This window comes from Ambystoma mexicanum, chromosome 5q (genome assembly GCF_040938575.1).
Source record: "Ambystoma mexicanum isolate Mex_15411 chromosome 5q, UKY_AmexF1_1, whole genome shotgun sequence".
In the NCBI taxonomy this organism is placed as follows: domain Eukaryota; kingdom Metazoa; phylum Chordata; class Amphibia; order Caudata; family Ambystomatidae; genus Ambystoma; species Ambystoma mexicanum.
The window spans coordinates 755707357-755730480 of NC_090933.1; the positions used below are offsets into that span (position 1 = coordinate 755707357).

Below are 23124 nucleotides of genomic sequence, written 5' to 3' on the forward strand. Positions count from 1 at the left end.
AAGAGAGAGAAAGCTTCTTATGAAGGGTTTATCTGTGTCATTTTGTTGCAAAAAGGAAAGCATTTTGTGTAGTCTTGAAGTGAAGTTTTTGTTATTTCACAAATCTTGCCTGACACAGCCTGTCATTCAATGAGACATGCCCCCTTTTTGCTGGAGCACAACCTGAATATGGAGGGTTCTAGCTGGATCTCACTGGACCAGAACCGTGTACTGTTGAACAGATGAAAAAGAGCAGCAGGGCGCAGTCATTTTAAAAGGCAGAATATATTCTTTCTCAGTAAATGTTTTGAGCTGGCAGCATAGCAGTGCTGCCTTTGAATTATTTTCTTTGGTGCATTTGAAGGAAATTCTGGCAGCAATTCTCGGAGTGTTCTGTGTTTCATCTTGCCCCATTTTGGAGACTGCAAAGCGCAGTTTTAATGCAAGGCGATAGAGCTCCCCAGAGCCAGCGCAGCCATTCTGCTGGTGACTGCTGAGATGTAGTTTGGTGAGGTAGGCGAGTTCTGCTGGGCTGGTCAACGTACCCCACAACTTCAGCTCTTTGGCTTGATTTGTTTATCTATAAATGCAGACCTGTCCTTTCAATGTACATCACAAAGCTAAAGGAGGTTAATAGCATTTCCTTTCCTATACTGAGTTTCAAACAATATAGTTTGAATAAATTACTGACGTGGCAGAATGAAGGAACACATACATATATTGTCACATTGACTGGAATATACCCTTTGCTGTAATAACATCTTTACGTATGCTATTCACATTGGAAAAACACATGAAGAAATTCAAATAAAACTTTTTATTAAATGGCTTGTGGTATTTGCTTCAAAAGAACTACTTTAATTGTGGGCCTTCCTTTCACATGGTTCATGGTTCATTCTTGGCAGTTCAATTCAACTTTGCAGTTTCTCTGCTTCAGGATGCATCCCAAATGCATACATTCTGCGCTTGATGTTTTAGGCTCAGGATTGCACACACAACAGAGATAAGCTTTCTTAAACCCATTCCTAAAGAGGAACTTTTTGTTACGAACTGGAGATTTGCAACCAAGAAGTATGCCTAGAACATGTACTCAAAGTTAACCAATTTTATTAGTGATTGTGTACAGGGGAGGGCCAAATGAAAGGTAAATCGGTTCTTTCCCAGTGAAAATAACAAAAATAAGTGTCGTCTTTCTTCAGTGTCTCTTGCAATGGTTTTCTCAATGTCAGGATGTGGGTTAAAACGGTCAGGTCTCAGCTACTGTTTCCAAATGTCTGAGGGAAGTTACCTCACTCCCCAGTCCAATATGTTGCAAACTTTTCTTCTGTACCTCGGAGCTTAGTTTCGGGCTCTACGGGGTCTTGTACCCCAAGACTAAACCAGTCCTTAATGTTCTGTCGGATCATCATGGGGTGGTTTAGGGATCTTGTTGGGGTCAGCAAAGAAAGAGGCAAAAGGACTACTCTGCACAGAACCAGCCCATCACTTCAACTCTAAAATGCTGACTGCGCTTTTACTGCACTATCAGCATTTTAGAAAATGCAGACTCCCATTACTCTGCCCAAGTGGAGCAGGAGTTGCAGGGCTATCACCCGCACTCCTTGGTCGCAGTAACGGAAGTCGGGAGTTGCGGGGGTTTACCCCACTTACCATTATGGTAAGCGGGGGATAAGAAAGAACAAATATATTTTAAAAAAGGACCCGCAGCGTTGGCACCGCCGCAGGGGTACAGGACAGTCGGTGGCGACACAGAAGTGTGCCGCATTACAGGTAAGTGGGGTGGGGGTTGGAGTATTGCGGGACATGTGGGCAAAAGTGATCGGTCTGATCACTGCACTGCACCCTAATTGGCGTCGACATTTTTGTCTGCGCAGTTACGGGCGGCACAGGGATCACATAGATTCCTCTGCACTATCCTTCATTCTTGACTTGGTTCTTTCCACCACCTCTCTGAGCTATCACTAAGCTCCCTGACCCCCGCTGGAACCTCCTCCCTGTTTGTAAACCTACCTAGGCCCTAACCTGGCCCTCTCAAACCTCATCTTTCTAAATGACTAGTCAGTATGTGGATCCTTGCCTCTCCTTTCCATATTTGACTAAACTCTCTTCCAAAGCTCATCAACCCTTAATTCATATTCTTCACGCTGGTCAACTGAAGTTGTATCACTGTTTCCTCACTTTCGCCTACACCCTCCTCCTGCTGATTTCTCAATGGCTTCTTACTACTACGTTGGCCTTTGCCTCCCACTCCACTTCGGGTATTACTTTCAGCCGCCCACCTTCTAATATTATTCCATCCTTCAATTCCACTTCATGTTTTATTTCCTCCTTTGGTATTGTTCCTACTTCCCTCTTTAACTCCACCCCAGGGTTTTCCTCCCGCTTGTTATCCTCTATTCCTACTACCGATTTCCAACCCTCTCCTGGGTTTACTTCTTCCATGTTTTCCTCTGTTACCAATATGGACTTAGAAGGGTGGAAGGAAAACCGGAGTGGATTCTCTGTCATCTACTTTGAGCACTAGCTTAGAAGCCCCTCCTGGGTTTTCTTCACCACTTCCTTTCTCTATTTTGGCTACTGGTTTACAGGCCCCCTCCTGGGTTTGCTTTACCACCTCCTCCCTCTAATTCGGGGACTCGCTTACAAACCCATCCTGGGTTTGCATCACCACTTCCTTTCTTTATTCCAGGAACTGGTTTACAAGCCCCCCCTGGGTTTGCCTTCGCCTTTCCTCTGTTTTGTGCACTGGCTGAGAAGCACCTCTTAGGTTTGCTTTAGCCCTCTTTACCCCCTTTCTCTCACCTTTAAATCTCACCACTTTCTTGTCTTCTATGAGGATCACCTTTACCTCTCTCCTGCTGCCTCTTTTGCAGCTTCTTTCTTGGTCTCCAGTCTCAAAATACTGAGGCACCATGTCCCTGCAGCTGTCTCTCTTTTCCAACCTTCTCCAAACAGGAGCCACCAGCTCCAGTCAACTCCCACACTGGACTGGGCTGCTGGGCTTACATGGTTTCACTCCACCACACCTTGACTAGCATTACGGCTGATAATCTACAGCTGTGAATTTAAAGGGTGAGTGTTGGGATTGGCTGGTCTCTCTCACTTCTTGGTATTCAGATTGAGGCTTGCAGAGTTGGGCAAACTCTATAAAAGCCCTGGTGGCCATTTCCAGGCAGAAGCTGAGGGGGCAGCTTGTGTGACAGACCCCATGCTGTGCTGCCGTTGGGCAGGCAAGTGGTTTAAGGGTTGTCGGAGGGTGTTTCACTTAGGGTCTCCTTGTGAATGAAAGGTTTTGTTAGGGCTTCCTGTGCTTTGAAGGGACAACTGTACCTCCCTGATCCGTTGCGGGTTTTATAATTGGGAGAGACGGGTATTGTGGGAGATGTAGTCTTTCTGATGATGGTTTGCGTGATCTTGATATTTGGATTCGGTGACTGGTTTTCTGGTGACTTTTCGGTCTTAAAGGAAGGGGTTGGGTGGTTTTTCAAGTTTACTGGTTTCCTAGCCCCTTATTCTGCTTACCGGATCCACTCCGGGTTTTGGTTTTGTTTCTCTGGGGCATTGTGGGAAAAGTATTTTCGCATTTTTCGTTTATCTGAGAGGCCAGCTCCCTGAGTTTCTGGGCTCACCGCTACTAGACGGACGTCCCGGAAGGAGACTTTGTCACACTTTACACAAAGGAATCTCAGCAAGCTCTGCCTTAAATCTCCCACAGAGATCCTTTACACAGGTCCACCCACAGAGAACACAACAGCATGTGGCTGGATTTCCTTTGGTATAATAACAACCCCAACAGTTGTTACCTGATCCTTGCAAACATGATTTCCCCCAATCTTTGCTGTTGTGCAAAGCTGCCAATGACGGACCTAAGTGAGATTCTAATGGGCTAAATGTAAAAAGATGTAATGTTAATTCAAATCTCTCAAATGAGATTCCTGCAGGAAAGTTACATGGGAGAGTGATCCAGCTGCAGAAGGCAGCACTGATTATTTGAATCGAGCCTCTGAGAGCTTTGCTTGTGTATAGAATATAAAATTCCACTCCTGTGTGGAGCGTTAATGAGTCAACTTAAGAACTGTACTGTTCATGTAAGTATGATTTATGAAATGATAGGAAAGCCACCATGCTTAATGCATTGCTCATAGAGGGTCCTTGTCTGCCCAACAGAACTCACTGGGTGCTGAGATGAATCGTGGATATTCATCCATTCTCTCCAAGAGGGCAACCCCCTCGCCCCCCCTTGTGAGGCTAATGAGGTGAGCCTGCTCTGAAATACCCTCTCTAGGGAAAGAGGCAAGTGGGACCGACTGGGAGAGACATACTCCCCCTTTGGGGAGAAGGACTCCCATTCCCAGGAGAAACTCCCTAGAGGACCTTCCAAGATAACATCTTTCAACCTTTCTGTTGACAATATCTGTGAAGAGAAAACCAAATTGTTATTGCCAACATGAAATAGAAAACCTCCTTCTAAGATGCCATTCCATTGTGACAAAGAAGAGGACGTATGAAGGAGAAGAGAACATACAAGAGAAAAAGCACCAAAGATGGATGCAGGGGAAGCTCCATGGATACGTCGGCCCAAAAAGGGGAGAAGCCTGGGAAAGTGAAGTAAGAGACTGCAAGATTTAAAAGGGCACAGACACTGACCTCAGAGAGAAGCAGAGGCGAGACACGCAGCATCCTGCAGCTGTGAGAGACCAAAAGGTGATCGGCGTACTACAGTATATCGGCAAGGAAGCCGGGGGAAGTGAAGCTAGGCGCGTCCCGAATCCGAGACTGGCGGCGTGACCATGAGAGGTTCATGGTGGACCAAGCATCCTCGCAACAATGCCGAAACCATTCTGCCACATCGGACGTCGGAATCGGGGCAAGCCGGTACATGAGCTCCCGGAAAGCCAACATAGATGAATCAAGGGAGTAGAAGCTGGAGAAAAGACAAGCGGTGCTAAATTAGAACCAGAGGATGCCGATCCTCAGTTTACGTACACCCTGGTGATGTTAACCCTAAGCAAAGAAGGTAATGGGGATAATGGGAGACCCGGGGGAGAGACTGAGAACCATTATTGGAACACTCATACTCATCACAGTTACGAGAAAGATAATATCACAAGACCAGAATGAGCAGTGAATGAGAAGTATTATTGGAATGCTCATACTTGTCACAGCCAAGAGAGAGAAAACATAGAGAATGAATGATAATCATTATTGGAATGTCCATACTCATCTCAGTCAAGATAAAGATAATATAACAATAGCAGAAAGGAGAGTGAATGAGAATCATTATTGGAATGTGTGAGTCAGACATGGGAGACGGACACATAGATGGAGTTTTCTCATAAATCTCCATTTATTATATACTAAAGGCTGAGACATGCACCCAACTTTCCATAACCTAACAAATCCAAATTAATGGAAAATGACCTAGTGTCTGAAACATGTCTGTCTCTCATACTAATAAATACATCAAAAATCATACAGGGATCATTTAACTGTTTCAACTTTGTAAAAATAACATATACATTCAAACAAAGAAAAATAGGAATTCTTGTGACCAGGGTTGGATCCCCTTCCTCTGAATCAATTTAGGATATTTCAAATCAAATTTCAATTGTAGGAAAGTTATTTTCACTAGCCAAGTTCCACTCCAAGTAGAATACACAGTTCATTTCAAGTATGTCCTTCACTTGGCAAAGTGACCATCTCGGTTTCAAAAAGGTTTCTCACTCTTCAGACCGTTTTTAAAGTTTTCACAACCTCTATTTGGTTAGCCACAAGGACTCTTTCTTCATACATCGAAATGTCAATAGAAAAAGGTTATTTTCTCAAAAAGACCAATCACCTTCTGCGACATTGCATTGCGTTTCTTCTTCATAAGCAATACCTTAGTCAGGATGGGTTATACAATAGTTATTCAAAACACAGCAGTGGAATAGCCCCTTCTTTTCCACCACTGCCTTCACAGCCTTCTACCACAGTCAGAGTACTTAAAATCTTCCTGGTCCACTTGCCAGCCAGGATAAAGCTCCTATCACTATAACTTGTACTCTGTGGTGAGGTTTACTCCAAACGTTTTACACTTAATTCTTTAATGGGGAAAGTTAAACCTACAAGTGCTACTTGGGTAAGTCGTTTGCCTTATAACACAATTGGCTTACAACTTCTTTCGCTTTTATCTTGTCCAAAAGGACAATGATTCTCACATTGATCTGTTTGCCATAGAATGCAGGTTACAGTTCTCGTCCCCTTTTGGAAACTGTATTCACTTGGTTTGATTATTGCCCCCTTTTGGCTTTGGCAATATGGGTTATAATATTCCCCCCGTCCAGCATCTCTCTCTTGGGAGGTTGCCTTAACTCTGTTTAATTAGTTCTTCTTCTTGGCTTTGGCAATGCAGGTTATAGTGTTCTTTTGGTCTCTGCCAAGTTATTTGCAATGCGCCCCACTAGTGGCAATGCGGCGGCTCCTACCTCTGCCTTCTCCTGCTACTTCTGCTCAATGGCCCACACTTGCAAGACCTTTAAATGTTTAAAGGTCTCGCTCAGGTGTGGGTCATTATAACAACTAGACTGCACATTATACCCCTCTTCCTCGTCTCAGTACTAAGAGCATTATGGGACTTTAAGTCCATAATGTTCTTAGTTTTAAAAACAGAATCATCAATTTTACAATAGGCCATTAGGACTGTAGGATCATTAGGGAAATTGCTAAGGGGATTCCCCCATTCCTCCTGATCTGAATCCCCCTCCCATGTGATCCTCCCTCATAATACCACCCCCAGGGTCAGGAACATGTAGTGGTTGCCTTTCCCTGGCCACATGAGAAGGGTTCCGGGCAAAAGAGACAAAGAGAGGTGATGAGAAATATTCTGGGAGTGACCCAATTCATAGCAACTCGTACCAAGAAAGCCCTAAGTGAAATAGAAAGTCAACATTTCTGAGAACAAGCTGGATGTTGTAGATCAATCTCCAGATAGATCTGAGAACAAGCTGGATATTGTAGAGCTATCTCCAGACACAGAACAAAGGGAAATCAGACTATGAACTATTCATCAAACTAAGAAATAGTCCAGAAGGAAAAGATACTTGAGGATCACTCCTTATAGAGGAAAAAAAAGAGAAGAAACGAAGGTCCTAGACAATAATGAATGAACTGCATGAACTGATAAAAAGTGGTCACTCAAGACAATTGAAAGATCTATTGAAAAGTGGTTGAAAGATAAGCCAACAAACCTCAGGCAAAGAGAGACATTCTCCTGACTTTGAGCTGTTAAAATAGTGGTAGGGTCTGATAGGTTAGAGTAGGACGGTGGACGTTTTCATGTATAGACATCCACTGACGACTGACGAGCACCTTAGCTAGTTTCGTTAGAATAGGAAAAAATAGAATGTATTCATATTCTTTAATAAAAACACCAGTGAAATGTCGGACCAGAATCTGTGTCCTCCTTCTGACCTACCACATTGCTTTTAACACATCAGTATGACTGCTGCACCCGGACAGTACCACCGTGAGGTGGCCAGCGAATTCATATTGGGCCAACGTATACCATAACCCTTCCCCTGTGTTTAGAGGGAGCCACCCTCTTTCATCTAAAACAGGGCGACATACGTCTAAGTGTAAATTTACATTTGAGTTAAAGATTGTGTTTTTGAATAATAGGACACACGCATCAGATCTTTTTAATTATGTTTTTGTCTTTAAATCTTTGTGCAGCGTGGAAATAACTGAAGGCTTTTTTACTTTTTGCACTCCATGAGTTGTAAGTTTGCTTTATTTAAAAATGCGTTGCTGTGTTGCTGCATGGTTGGAGTAGAGTCTTTTGGGGATGCTTCTGTTTCAATTAATTGTTGCTTGCCTGTTTTCGAGAGAGGAATGTAGACGCCTGGTACTTATTAATGTGAGGTGAACTAGACCCTTTTGTGCCCTGTGTAAAGCTACTCATATCTGTGCACGTTTTGCGGAATGTCTCTTTTCTTCTTGAGTAAGTTGCTTTACTGAGCATTTGTGTTTGGCTTTGAACAGGAATTTTGTCTTATGAGCAGTCAATGGCATGAAGCGACTTCAAAGGTTGGAGAGTATGAGCGCGTCATACAGGAACAGAAGGAGGAAGCTGCTAATGTACTTAACCAACAGAAAAAATATGTTCTCGAAATAGAAAAGCTAGAAAAGACCTTACAGTCGCTGCATCTGGATATAATGGCTTCCCAGCAGAAACACAAAGTGGGACACGCTCAACTAGAACAGCAGATCACACAGCTTGAAAGGGACCTGGCAGATGCGAGGAAACTCTGCAGTCAGAAGGAGCAGGTATGCTTTCACTTTGAGATGTACAAATGGCGGTCGTAAAATAGCTTCTAAAAAAACGACACCCCACAAATATGAAGTTTAGTACACCGCCGGGTTTCAGTGATTGAGTTGTGCTTCCAGTTATATTTCCTGCACATGAGTTCCCTTCATTTTTCTTTTTCAAAACTTCAAAAGTCACAACGCTTGGAAAATAATGCTAACATTAAAAACAGCACTCTGTAAGTGCTGGGGGAGTCCCCTGTCACATAAGCAATGGCAATGATACTGTACACAAGGCCTACGAGAGCATGCCTGCGATTCGCCCCCCCCCCCAAACGTGCCTGCATATGATCCTCCCAAACGCTGATGCTATGTTTAAGATTAGGATTTTCTTCTGAGAAGATGATGTGGCATGGGGTTTCTGTAGAGTGTGCACTGTTGTCTATTAGTGTGGTCGGTGGAGAACCACAGGCCCCAATCTGCCATTTGATTCAACAGAAGCAAGACGCCTTACAAGTTTATCATTTCTTACGAACTGAGTATCCAAGGCTTTTTTTTTTTTTAACTTGAGCTGAATCATTTTGGAGTTGAGTCGCATGCTTGAAAAGCAGAAAAAATAGCCCAGCTGGTCATATTCTTTGTGAAAGTTGACATTAATAATATATCATTGTATAAGGTAATTGATCATTCTCTTTTCTCGTGCATGATGAAGAGTGTAATGGCTATACCTTGTGAAATATTCTGCACTGACAATGGGGCGTTTGCACACTGGAGTAACAAGGATGTAAACTAAATAGTTATGCTATCACTACACGGCAGCATGTCCTATCAGCTTTTGAGGTCTGGAGCAATTTCACATCCCTGCAAAGAATGTTTAGTATTTGAGCTAAGAGCTGCATTGCTGGAATAATTAAAGGCTTGCGTTAAACACATAGACAGTCGTTTAAATTGGGCTCCGCAATAACATTTACTATTATTCTCCCAGGCTTTGACTACTTGACAGAAACAAAGTACTCTGGGATTAATTTCAAGAAATTGTGCCAACTGTGTGCAATTTGCTGTAATTAAGACATGAAAGGGTACTAAATATTCAGATTAGAAGAGACACGATGGAGCACGATAGGAAATCAAGGTGTGGCGTTGAGCCAACAACCACCAGCCACTCATGAATACCAAATATTAATTGATTTTGAACGTTAACCAATGAAGCTGCTATGTAAATAGAGCTAATTAAAATTAATCAACCTGCTGTTGATGGCACACGCTCATTCATGGAACGCTGTCTAATGCGGAAGCTTCAAGGCCGCTTCACTGTGCATAATGATGTAGCCAAGATGAAACAAAATGCTAATCATTGGTTTTGTGTAAAACAGGGCCAGACTGGTTGTGAGCAGGGTGTATGATACTACCCCCTAAACTGTCCCCGTCCCCTCCAGGGACTGTAGGGCTGTAGTGGCTACGGCAATGCAGCATTCCCGGATTGGTAACTGGGGAAAGCGGCATTCGTGAACCCCTAGAGGGCCCGCGCCGCCCTTTAAGGAATTGGCATAATGCAAGCTCATGTTTTGATTGCACATATTCAAGTGCACGTTAGGTGTGTAATTATATTAACAGTGACAATGAATTATCTTTATTGTTCATTATAAAAGCTTCGTTTTCCTTTGAACTTATAAGCATTTCATAGTGCCTTCAACTCTTTCTTCTTGGAGAAAGACAGAGGCGCTTGAGCCTGTTAACTAATGAGGTGCTTTGTAACACCCTCCTGCCCCCCCAATTATCCTGTAGCATAAAATCGTGATATTCATGTTGTAAAGAAAACCATGAAAAGTCCTGTCTGGATTTTATTTTTTACTTTATAGGCATTGCAAAAAAGAGACGACCTTCTGAGGAAATCGGAGGCTGACCTCATGCAGGCCAGGGAAGGCATCCGGGCCAAGGTCTCTGAGGTGGAGCACTTGGACAGCGTGGTCCGCAGCCTGAAGGCGAGCATCCAGGACACCCAAAAGGAGAAGGCACAGAAGGAGAAGGACAACCTGGCGCTCAAGCTGGAGGTGCAGCAGCTCGGTCAGGAGCTGCAGGAAGTCCACAGGCAGTACAGAGGGACAGGTAATGCTATGTGCCCGCACGCTTGCCTGATCGCTAAGCGACCAAGTTGAGAGATGTAGTCTTCTGCACATGCATGTACATCAACTGCACGTCCCATGATGTCTCATCATTGACTGTGCTGGCTAGAGCTGCTGTGAAATGGTGTAGTCTAAAGCATCTGGAGAGCCAAAAGTTGCAAACCCCTGATCTCAATAAACAAAGACTGTATGGTAGTGACTGCTGAATGCATAATATAACGTTGATGGCCACAATTTCAAGACAGGAACATGCCTCCAACATTTGCAACATCACGTGTGCATGCTACTACACTTAGAGAGGGAGACCCTTGCTCCACATTTGGCCAATTTCTGCATTCACTCTTTCTCCACTGGATCCTTCCCCTCTCTCCTCAAGCACTCCCTTGTGCACTCCCTCCTTAAAAAAGCCTTCTGCCGACCCTACCTGTCCGGCAAACTATTGCCCGATCTCTAGCACTCCTTTCCTTGGCAAACTCCTGGAAAAGCTGGCCATCTCCCAGCTTACTTTCGACACTGAATCTGTTGGTTGTCTCCATGACCATCAATCTGGCTTCAGAGCAACCAGGGGCACAAAAACTGCTCTCCTAAACATCTGTAAAGATCTGCTCTTTAATCTTGATTCCAGCCTTCCTTCGGTCCTCATCCTCCTGAACCTTTCCTCTGCTTTTGACACAGTCAATCACACCACCCTGATCAATCGACTCTGCGAGAACCTCTGCATCACAGATCAGGCCCTGGCGTGGCTGACCTCCTTCCTCTTGGACTGACCCTCCCAGGTCCAACTTGGGTCCTTTCTCTCCACCACCTCTCTCTCCATGTGTGGTGTTCCCCAAGGCTCTAACCTCTCACCCAGGCTGTCTACTTGGCCCATCTGGCCCACCTGATCTCTACATTCTCCTCCAACTTTCAGTGTTATGCAGTTGACACTCTACTCTCTTTCAGGCTCCCCTCAGCCTCCGCTCCTCTCTCGCTCATTCCTGACGGTCTATCTGTGATTCAGGATTGGTGCGCCTCCAACAATCTCTGCCTTAATGCCAGGAAGATAGAGATCCTTCTCATTGGGACCCCTGCTTGTGCTTTCCTTCTCACTCTTGCTGCCCTCCTTGGGCCCTTTTCCTTCACGTTCCTGTCAGGCAAAAAACTTTACTTTAGAGTCATCTTCGATTCCACTCTCTCCTTCTCTGCCCCCACATCACCGACCTTGCCAAGAAGGCCCACTACAAGCTGCACCTCTTCAGAGGTATTCTTCCCTTTCTCACTGTCTCCAGAGCTCTGGTTCTCTCTAGGCTGGACTACTGCAAAAGCCTCTTACTCAATCTGCCTTCCTCTACTCTCCGCCCTCTGCAACTACTCCAGAACAGGACTGCAAGACTTATCCTTGGCCTCAAGCCCAGGCACTGCATCTCTCCAGCCCTGAAATCTCTCCACTGGCTCCTGCTGGGTGCAAGGATCATGTTGAAGACCCTCTGCATCATCTTTTAAGTGATTTCAATCCGGCACTTCACCTAAGTCAATGCCTAGCGTGGGATGCACAACTGAAACCCTTAATTATTTATTTGTGTCTATACGTTCTTTTATTCCGAACGATGTACCACTTATATCACGCCCCTCTCTTTTAACCTCCCCGGTCACACTGAACCAGGAAGCATGCTGGTTTGCAAAGTTAAAATATTTATTTATGGATTGCACAATATATCTTATCACACTATTTTAATGGGTATACAATGATCACCAATGAAGTGATGTCACCCTAAACAATCTCTTTAATCACAAGGAGCAATGATGGGAAAAATAATGCAGCACAGAGATAATACTTTTGTGGGTTTGTTCAATCAAATGGCAATGTGGTTAATATTTCCCCCTGCACACTCTTCAATCCCCCCAATATGCAATATAAAGAGATAGAAGGAGAGAAAACAGGTTTCAGGAATGCAGAATTCAATAATATATCAATCCCAATTTCCCCCCAGAGAAAAACAGAATTGATTGGCAAACTTGTCAAAAATAGTTTTAAAGTTGGCTTTGAATGAATGGGTAAAACACTGAATCTGGATTTAATTCACTGAAATTGTTGAAATTCTAATAGGAGCCACTTTGTATGGTTTCACACAAACACTAGCAATGATTTGAGAGTAATAAGCAATGAGACAATTTAATTTTGAGGTTGGGTAGATTCTTGCCAAACGAAAAATGTGCGGCAAACTTTTCCGCGTGCAGTAAGCGCGATTGCAGATAAACTATAAGGATGGCTATGGACAGTAAATAGGCTAGTAACAATCCTATACTATGGATACTCACTACCAATGTTCTGAATGGAACTGTCAGGAATTCTGGTTGTGGTCAGGGATTTCTTTCTGGGACAGACTGCTGGGCACACCGGACTGGTCTGGGTCAGCGATCAGCAAGGCGCTCTGGACACGGCAGGACCGGACAGCATGGCGCTCTGGTCTACACTCCACAGCACGACTGGACTGGACCTGCAATGTTTTTCTGGTCTGCACAGCACAGCGCGGCACCAGATTGGGTTTTAATCTGCCCTTCTGGTTATGAAGATAATTCTTTGCCAGGCAAGCAGTTACAGCACAGACTGGCTGCTCTTTGGTTTCCCCTTTAAGTTGAGGGATGGGTTCTGGAAGTTACGCCCAGCTGAAAGTGGTTCAGCTATGCTCTGAGCCTTTCTGCTTGCTAAGTTTTTGGAGTCTGGAACAAGGAGTATGAATGGATCTCCTGCAGAGTGCTTCGCCAAATTCGGGATGGTGGGTGGATCTAGGTCATCAGCTGTCTCTATTTATGTGTTTGATAAAGGGGTGGGTATGCTGAATTATCCTAGGTGCACCCCCTAGGTAGTCTATTGGCTAAAGTCTGCTCTCTCCCTTGATTGCAGGAGAAAACAGTGTGTCACCATGATGAGGTAGTTTATGGGGCTAAATATCCTCCCCATTTGCCTTTCGCACATAAAATCTATTTTTGAAATAATACATTTTTACATGTGTACAATCTTTATACCAATAAGATACATAGATCACATATTTTGTGGAGCAAACCCTCTTCCAAGCCTCATTGCTGTGAGATCTTGGGTCTGGATTTGGCAAATGTTCACACTTTTTGTCCAGGACACAACATCTGATTTGTCTAGAATTTTGTACATATGTGCGCGTGATATCTGGGCATAATCATATGAAATTTCATGCTCCTGACATAAATACAATTGCTACAGAGTTCTGGCTCCTCTTAAAATGTGCACAAAATAATCACATTAACACTGCTACTAATTCTATAATTTTTACACATTTGCACAGTCCTTTAGCAGTCTTTTTAGAAATATGCTTTCTGTGCATTGTGAATCAACAAAAATGTTTGTCTCCGCCTCCATTTCCACCGAGTAGCTCAAGAGCAATCTCCGCCTTCTTCCTCTGGCAGAAGCCACTGTTGACACTTTACAATCTGCATATCCTTGCAGCCAGGGAAGGTTCATTGTCCCTCCCAGGAGCAGCCCCAGTGGCCCTCCCCTCTTAATCAACACCTGAATGTGAGTTCATGGTCCAGAGAGCAGAAGGGAGGTGCCTTGCCCAGTGGGGGAAGTTGCTTTGTAGTTTTGCTTGAATCAGGCTTACTTTAAAAGTCACTTTGTTAAATGTGTCTTTGTTGAAAATAAACTTGCAATTTTAAAACGGGCAACTAGAACTCTAATTCCAGTCTCTAATCCATGGAGATTAAATAGTTGCAACCTATATTACTTTTGATAACGGGTCACTTAATTTATAGACATTTGATTTCAATTGCAGAAGTTTAAGCTTCTGATGCAACTAATGACTGCTGTCACACAGGCGGCCGCTGGTACTGCGCCCATATTTTGACAGATTTTCACAGGCAAGTCCACTTTTTACTGTTGATATTCTAATGATAGATTCTGCTTTTCCTGACATTGTGTGTTCATAATGATTCCTTAAATGAAGTGCTGGGTAACACCCAGCAAAGATATTGGATGTTTTGTTGTGTTTTGGTCTGGTCTTTTGTATTTTCAGCAACCACGAAAAAGGGATTTAAGAGCAATTTCTGGGTTTCTTGCAGTAAAGCACTGCCTTTCCTGCAGAGTTTATTTTTACTTGGTGGGCAGCCCAGTAACATGTTTCAGCAGTGTGTTCTCCTTTCCACTACTGACAACAGGCAAAGTAGATTTGGCAGCCATCTTTCCGTGTTTCAAAGCGCAATTTTCATAGGTTTTGGCGAGCCCAGAGATTTTGCAGCCATTTTGATGATTCCTGCACCATCAGCACACAGGGATGTTGCAGGGCAGAGCCTAGTGGGTTAAAACATCCCACAGTCCACAAGGCTTTCTGGGGCCAGGGACCGCACTACATCCAACTCTCTTCCAAAATACCTTCCTTCTCAAGCTCTTTGCTCAGCAACCTCCAACTCCCTTAGGGACAGACGTTTCTCCAGGCAGAGAGTGGGTGGTAGATCTTTCCTCTGTAGGTGCCTCCCTCTGGAATTGTCTCCCTGCCCTTCTCAAACTTGAGCCGGAACATCTGAAATTCCGGAAGCTGCCCAAGACCTTAATTTTCTCCTCTGCTTTCTCTCTCTCTCCCCTGCTGACATACCTGTCTGCTGCGCCGACTGGTTGCTTGGCTACCCTCGGAGCCTCACTGAGTACCAGGTTCCTCCATGATGAGTCTTCCCTGCACTGCCTTCTGGCCTACCGCACACTTAGGGGTTGAAACAGTAACCTCTACAGCCCACTCCCTCCTTGCACTTACCCAGAGCTGTGCTGCCCTGGCTGCACGTCCCCTTTTCCTCTCCCTTTCACTTCTCGACTCCCTTCCCCCTGCACTTTCACACTGTAGCACTTGCATGATCTGAATGACACAAAGCCTAGTAAGATTGTGTCTTGTCCACCCTCTGTCTCCACCCGCCCACCCGCCTTGTCTTGTTGTGCCTAGAAACCCTTGTGTACAGGCGCGTTATAAATAACATGTATCATATCATGAGACCATGCCGGTATGTGGCCTATTTTCATTTAATTGTCTTTTGTTAGGCCACCATTTTTTTTTTACCTTGTTCCACCTCTTTTTGTTACATGTGTGCTTGGAAGTTTCTGTTAGCATGTCATCTCTGAAGCATAACTTTAGTACAGAAATCTCATAGTGGATATGTCCTGGTGCACACCTAAAGGGATACTGCCACAGTGCCAGGCGCCCTGGGTGCCTACACTGTAATGTATATCCCTCAAAGACAATCTTTTGCTCACCTGAAGACCGGCATTTTACAGAGTGAGCAAATACCGGGCCTGCTGTCTTCAGGGCCGTAGGAATGGTGTGTGGAAGTTAGTTTAGCCTGGTAGTTTTAGCACCACAACAACGAAACAAACCACAGATGGCGGCTACCAACCAAAAAACACACCTACGCTCTGTGAACTGTCAACCGAACTGAAGCTGCCAACCACACATCATAGCTCTCTTGATCTTTTCTCCTGCTCAGTCCTACTAACTTACCCCCTCTTGATTTATAGATCTGCCAGACCGCCAAGAAACCACACAGGTTGCAACAGTGCGTGGTACAAGAACGCTTAACATAGCATAACCTTTCCCAAATTTAATAATAATTAACCTCGGTCAAGCCTTAATTTCCTCTCACTTGGAATTGTGAAATTTGTATTGACTGGAGCCTTGACCTCGGACCGGCACTGCGAGTCGCTCCTCGACTCTTGCCGTTGTCATCCATGCCACACGCTTCCTGGAGGAGGCGGGGCCACGCACGACACGTGCTCGGATCACGTGACCTCGGGAGCAGCCAAAAGACACAGGCTTACCACCCTTGCGGCGTTAAGCCCGACAGGGGTGAAGGGCGCCGACTGTTTTGTGACTGTTTGGTGCTGTGGTGATACTGCCAACTTGGAACTCGAGGTGGTGAGTTATTTATAGCATATTCCTATAAACACAGTGTGCCTGTGCACTCCTGTTCTTACACACTGTGGAATCTGATATAAGCTAAGTGAGATTGCACCAACACGGCTGTGCCTATCTACTCCATCACTACTTCCACCTAAGAAGAAGGGAGGCCAAAATCCACCAGACTTCATGGCCAAAACAAGGCAGAACAAAACTCGGTATAACCTACGTAAAGGCCAAGAAGGGCCTAGGGACATTCCACCGCAGAAAGAAAATAAGAATATCAATACTAGAGAGGAGGTGGGTAGATCGATTAAAGGGACCATTCCAGCTATGTTTGGGAAAATCCACACCAAGGTAACCAATGCTGGGGATAAACCAGGAGCTGAAGCTTGCAACTTTCCACCACCATTCCAACATAATAACAGTATTTCCCTGGATAATACTAATTTCAATGACATTGATAATAACTCTCTTTTAGATCTATGCCTATCAATTCAAAAATCAATGGCCTCTTTAAACAAACCCCCCACTGTATCAAACGATTGTCCACTCGTGATTGAGGCACAGGTTTTAAACGCAGCCCAGGGGGAGCAGCAAAGACTTGGGGGATTTGCTAGCCCAAGACAACCAGGCAACTCAACATCTAACTTGTCGGGTACCCTTTCCATGCGCCCTTCCTCTATTTCCCCAGTGGTTCTATCGGAGGAACGACTATCAACTTCCCCAAATCTTTATATAAGATCTGAAGATCCGGAACGCATGGACAGGGGAGACAGCGGAAACACCGAGGACTGCAACAACTCAGCTATTGTAGAACTGCAAGCCTCAGTGGCATCTCTCCAATTTGCCATGAAAATACTGTTAAAACTATGCGGGAGGATCCACACAAATTCGATAATACAGCTGGGGCTACCTAATCCTGCCACACCTATGGGGCAAGATCTATCCAATCAGCATCCCCCTAATGGAGCTGGGGGATCGGTTCCACAGATTGGTCCCGACAAATTAGACAAATCTATAGAGAAAGACTTGGAATTACCTCTGACAAAAAAACAGCGACGGCAACAAAGACGTCTAGCCTCAAAAAACTTGGTGGTTGAAATAGCCTCCCCTTTACTAGCCACTAACGTTCCAGCAACACGTGCTAAAAAATCAAAACGCAAGAAGCGAAAAACCAAGAAAAATGCTAAGAAAGGACTAGGGACCTTAACAAGCTGGATCATCCCGGACATATCACAGGAAATCACCAGCACGATCATTGAGGATCCGAACTCTGACCTTTCTACCAGTTTAGCTGAAGAAGACACTAAATTCTCGAACCAAGATGGGCAACATAATGCGGATAACAAGGGACCTCTTAATCCATTGGAAACAACAGAAATCGACGTCCCTAATGCAAGTAAAATATGCATCATCAAAAACTTAAACCAAAAGAAGAGGGATAAGTGGTTGACAAGACCGGAGGTCTTGAATAAATTGCATTTGATCCCACAATTGCAGGTAATCCGCTCGGAAGACTTCTCCTTTGTGGAACCACTTACTGTATGTAATCCCAATGTTACAGCACTCCATTGTTGTGTTTTGGCTTCTGCTCAATTGATTCAATCTCATAAACAATGTCTTTTACAAGTGGGGATGGAAGTAGATGCCTGTAAAGAGAAGGAAGATCCCTTACTCCCAAGCGCTGAGCCAATGGCAGCCCCAAACAAGAGTGGTATATCCACTCAAAAAACGGGAAAGAAAATACAGATGTCAGATGTCCAAAATACATTGAAATGGTTGGCAGATTCACTGCCTTTAGTTCTACAACAAACATGAGATCATACCCTGCTAAGTTGGAATACTCATGGTCACCAGCATTTTCTTACTAACAAGGGTTCCCTATCAATGATAAGCAAATATCCCATCTTTTTATTGCAAGAAACCTGGCTGCTGCAGCAGACAGCCATTGACGGGTACGTTATCTACCATACCCTTGCTAAGAAAGGCATACGCGGACGAACTTATGGGGGCTTAGCTATAGGGATATCTAATAAGTTGAAAAGTAGAATGATTCCAGTGGATAGCAAATATATGTGTGCTGCTGCTCTGACCCTCAGAATTAAAACAAGATGGGAAGAAATATTATTAATAAATATATACAATCCCCCGGGCGCAAAGTATAGAGAATGCATACAAGATACCCTGCACAATCTCTTAAGCGATTGGAAATCAACCAACGGCAGAGATTTTGTAATTCTGGCTATGGATCTAAATTGCAGAATCAATAGTGGCGGTGGTACAAGCAATAATCAGCTTTTAGCGAATAACAGCATATGGAATCAGGCTTTTACGGATAAAGAGGGGATGTGCTGGAGGGGCTTCTTTGAATGCTGGGACCTTGAAATAATTAATGGTCGAACTAGAAACGATAGCCCCGGTAAATTTACCTGGAAGAATGGGAATAGTGAGAGCACCTTAGACTATATCTACACTAGTGTAGAGATTGCGCTAATTGTTAAAGATATGAGGGTGAAGGAATACAAATGGAGTGATCACGACCCCCTGATATTATCATTGGGTTACAGCCACCCTAATGCAGCAATTGCAAATCTGGGAGATCTCGTAATCAACCACTCCCTAAATCGTATTACTTGGTCAGCGAATAATATTCTAAAGGCCACAAGTGCGTCCGGTGAGTGGGGTACTGAACAATTAAATATTTTTATGCAAAAGTCACCGGAACAAATAGAAAACTGGATAAGTAAATTCTCTGATTTACACGGTTCTCGGAAAATGGGCCTGATGGTGGGCAAGGCTTCAAACGAATTAAAATATGACCGTGCGATTAGAGATAGGAAGCGCAAGCTCAGAGGAGACATGAGGTATATAAGAAATGGCCCTGACCCCAAAAAGGTTATAGCTCTCAAAATAAGAAAGCTGAAGACTACTTACCAAGTATGGTTAAAAATACATAATAATACCAGGAAAGTAGAGAGGTGGCAACATACAGTTAGAACATTATGTGGCAAGAACACTCGTAAAATCTAGTCCATACTAGGGAAAGTGAAAGGGAAAACTTTATCCAGTATGGTTAATCCTATAGGGTGTGATAAATGGATCTCCTTTTTGGAAATGAGAAATACAGGGAGCAGCTGTAGGATTTATATTCCCACGGCTAGCAAACCCCCTATCCCTCCATTCTCTGTCTCTGTGGAGGATCTACAAAACAGAATTAAGTCATTAAATACCTCACGAGCCCCTGGGCCAAATGGCCTCTCTAATATGGTGCTGAGGAATAATCCCCCTTTTTGGGCAAACCTTTTGAAAATATTGTTTGATAAGGTACTGCATGAAGGTAGTATACCGACATCTTGGCAGGCAGCCATCATCATACCCGTTTTCAAAAAAGGTAGTAGGTCTGATCCTACGAACTACCGGCTCTAATCTATGCTGGATTGTTCTGGGAAACTGTTCGCAGCACTTATTTTGAAAGAATTGTTAACATGGGTAGAGAATGCTGGGATATTAGACCAATTCCAAAGCGGCTTTAGAGCAGGCTATTCTACTTCTAACAATATATTTATTATGAACACTCTGAGAAACAAGGCTTTGTCCCGTTCAAATCCCCCTCTATACGCGCTATATATAGATTTTAAGGCGGCTTTTGACTCGGTCAATCGCTCCCTTTTATGGAACAAACTGAGGAAATTGGGCTGCCCTGAATCTCTATTGTATTACTTGGAGCTATTACATTCTAACAATACTGTTCAAGTTAGGTTAGACAATCTGGGTTCGGTGACCAAACCCATCCCCCAGAATCGAGGAGTAAAGCAAGGATGTGTTACAGCCCCAACATTATACAATCTGTTTATTTCAGATATACCCAAATGTCTCCTAGGGATTAATAACTGTCCCCCTAAGATAGGTTCTTACCACTGCCCACTCCTAGCTTATGCAGACGACTTGGTGATCATGGATCACACTTTTAGTGGTATCCTGAGATCAGCCAATCAGTTGTCGCGCTATGCAGAAAGCAATGAACTAGTCATTAACAATAGTAAAACCAAGCTGTTGTTATATACTGCTGGTAGAGTAGCCAGACCGAGAATGATGATGGGTCCGATCGAAATTGAATACACGCATATGTATAGATATCTGGGGGTAGAATTTGACAGTAAAGGAAACTATTTCACTTGCATCCAGGAGCGTAGAACAAAAGCTGCTCAACTCACAGCCTTAGTCTATAAATTCACACGAGAACAGTGTGGATTCTCAATTTGGGCAGCACGTCAGCTATACATTCAATGTTTGGCTCCCATGGTGACGTATGGTTTAGACCCACTGACAAATATGAATTTAGGGTGGCTACAACTGGTAGAGGGTAAGTTTTGGAGAAAAATCCTCGGCCTTCCACAGTGTATCCCCATGGCAATTATTAGACTTGAGCTAGGAATCTTCTCCCTTAGAGCCATGGTTTTAAGGAAGAGGATGGAATTCCATATCAGACTCAATAATAAACCAACAAATAATCTACTTTTGACGATTAAGGAAGATTGCGTGGCTGGTAGACAGGCTAAATTAGAAAGCCAGATTCGGTCTTTGACTGAAGAAATCAGCTGGTCACCAGAATGGGGTCGGGAAAACGATGTTCTGATTACCAGCATGCGCAATCGCCTCAACCTGTGGGATTGGCAGAATAATTTTAATCATCTTAGTAGCATGAAAAGCTATAGCTTCATTCTATTTGTGCTATACACCTATGGAAAGGCACAACTCTATCTAAATCTGTGCCCATCAGAACATCTGAGGCGGTTTATTCTATTAATGCGCCTCAATCACTTACCGATCCTGACTACTCAGGGCCCGGAGCTGGGGCTGAGTGTAGCAGAAAGATATTGCAGGATTTGTGATCTCCCTATTGAGCCAGAGACGGCTCGTCATGTGCTGACGAGTTGCTGCAGGATGAGAACGGAGTACATAAAGCATCTTGGTGAGTTTGTTCATAATATAGACTATATGGATCAGGCAGATTTCTGGAAGCATTGTGTTAACACCTATAATTCTAAATTGCATCTAGCACTCTATCAGGTTTGGCGAGAGGCAGCTGCTCTCATGAATTCAAACTCAAGGGGGTCCTCCCTCGATATGTAGCGATACTCTTGCTGTGCAAGTAGGAAATGTTTTATTTTAATTATGAATATGAATAGGGTGTCTCTCTCTCTCTTCTCTTTTATGTATAAACTAGGCTTTGTTCCTGAATCCATATACAAATCAATTATCTATTAACTGTATTAAGGATTTTATTAAGATTTGGAATTTTATTGTATTTTTGCATTTTAGATATTTGATGTAAATATGTGTCAAGTTTTTTACATTTGTTTAAAACTGTATCACATTAATAAATAAATAAATACATTTCCTCCCCTTCTACACAGTGGTGGCCAGATAAGTGAATCGGATATTTTTTTTAAACAGGCCCGTGGCAAATTCTTTTTCAATACAACCAGGCCATTGCGGATAATTGTACTACAGAGTATTGATCTGAAATCGTTGTGCACCAGAAGCATTTGGCAAAAGGAAAACCTGCTTCTAGCCGCCCCGTGTTTATTGTTCATACATCATCCACGCAGGCGTTTGCCTGAATCACCTGTAAGGGAAACAAGGTGGAAACACCAGAGAAATGACCTCCTTACAAGCGTCTATTGATCACTTTAAATCAAAGAGGTATGTTTGACATAAGATTACCTGCCATTTTGAACATTAGGTACGCTGTGTTACAGCCTGGGGCAGTTGTAAGTCTGCCAGAGGGATTGTGAATAAAGCATGCAGCTGCTAGCGCCTCTGGCCTGGGATCAGCCAGGGCTCGGGTCCAAAGCATTGGTAAACTTGGGCTAGCTTAACCCCTTGGGGCCCACGTCCCGACTGTTTCTCTTCCAAATAAACTGGCAAAGCTGCAGTCGCCCTGCAAATCAGGGGTTCCCTTCACGTCCAAATACAAATGTAGGCCATGTTGTAAGAATGTTTGTATAGAAGGGGTAAATACTTGCATGAGAAGCCTAGAGCATATGCGCCCCCTTTACCCTTCCGACATCACCATCTGACTTTGGGAGATTGAGTTTGATTTTTTTTTTTTCGCCAGCCTTTCCTCCGTTGTTTGAATTATTATAAAATATTTCAAATGCAATAAACTCAGGGTGCACCTAAAACATTTATGCCTTTGCCCACCAGAGCTAAAAATGTCACATGGGAAAGCTGGCGATTTATCATGTGATTGCATTTACTTTATTGGATAACAGCAGCCGATTCCTTTTTTCGAGCTGTTTTTTTTTTTTCCTGTACGTGTGGGTAGCCTGCGGGCATGTGTTTGACTGGGAAAGCAGCTTTCAGGGACGTTGCTTATTAGATTCTGCGCATACTTTATTCAAGGTGCAGAAAATATTTTACAAAATGGCTTCCATTTGGTCGCTAAAAGAATGGTGATACGTTTAGGCCTGTGATAAGTAGATAGTGCTGTTCATATGTGTTACACAGTAGACGCATCATTAAACTTGCCTCGAATGCAAATTAACAAAATGTGCTTTACCAACATTATTTTCCTAAAAGAAAGCGACTCTCTACAAGGTGACATTTTATCACACTCGGATATATTTTGCTTTCAAGTGTCACTGCTAAATCCTCTATCGCAGATGAAAGTACAGCCGTTTATGTAGCCCGCAGCCACCACTGCTGTGGCCTCATGGCGCTGTAGGCTGGGGTGTGGGTGCGTTGTTGCCCAGCTTCCTGTGTGGATCCTGTTGGGAGCTGTGGGTGGGGGCCAGAGATGTGTTTTGACTGGTGGTGAGTATGTCTACCTAACCGCAACG

The 23124-nt window shown here is 43.8% G+C and overlaps 1 protein-coding gene and 1 long non-coding RNA gene across 4 annotated transcripts in view; one reads left to right on the plus strand and one right to left on the minus strand.

Annotated features, from left to right (window-relative positions):
- Positions 1-23124, plus strand: part of LOC138497642 (polyamine-modulated factor 1-binding protein 1-like) — a 2990269-nt gene that overhangs the window by 1406233 nt on the left and 1560912 nt on the right. For all 3 annotated transcript variants that reach the window (XM_069621239.1, XM_069621237.1, XM_069621238.1), the window contains 2 exons: positions 8002-8286; positions 10125-10371. In XM_069621239.1, coding sequence (XP_069477340.1) covers positions 8002-8286; positions 10125-10371 — 532 coding nt within the window. The remainder of the gene's footprint in view (positions 1-8001; positions 8287-10124; positions 10372-23124) is intronic.
- The window catches only part of LOC138497644 (uncharacterized), a 139890-nt gene that overhangs the window by 100871 nt on the left and 15895 nt on the right, over positions 1-23124 (minus strand). The gene's annotated exons all lie outside the window — the stretch shown is intronic.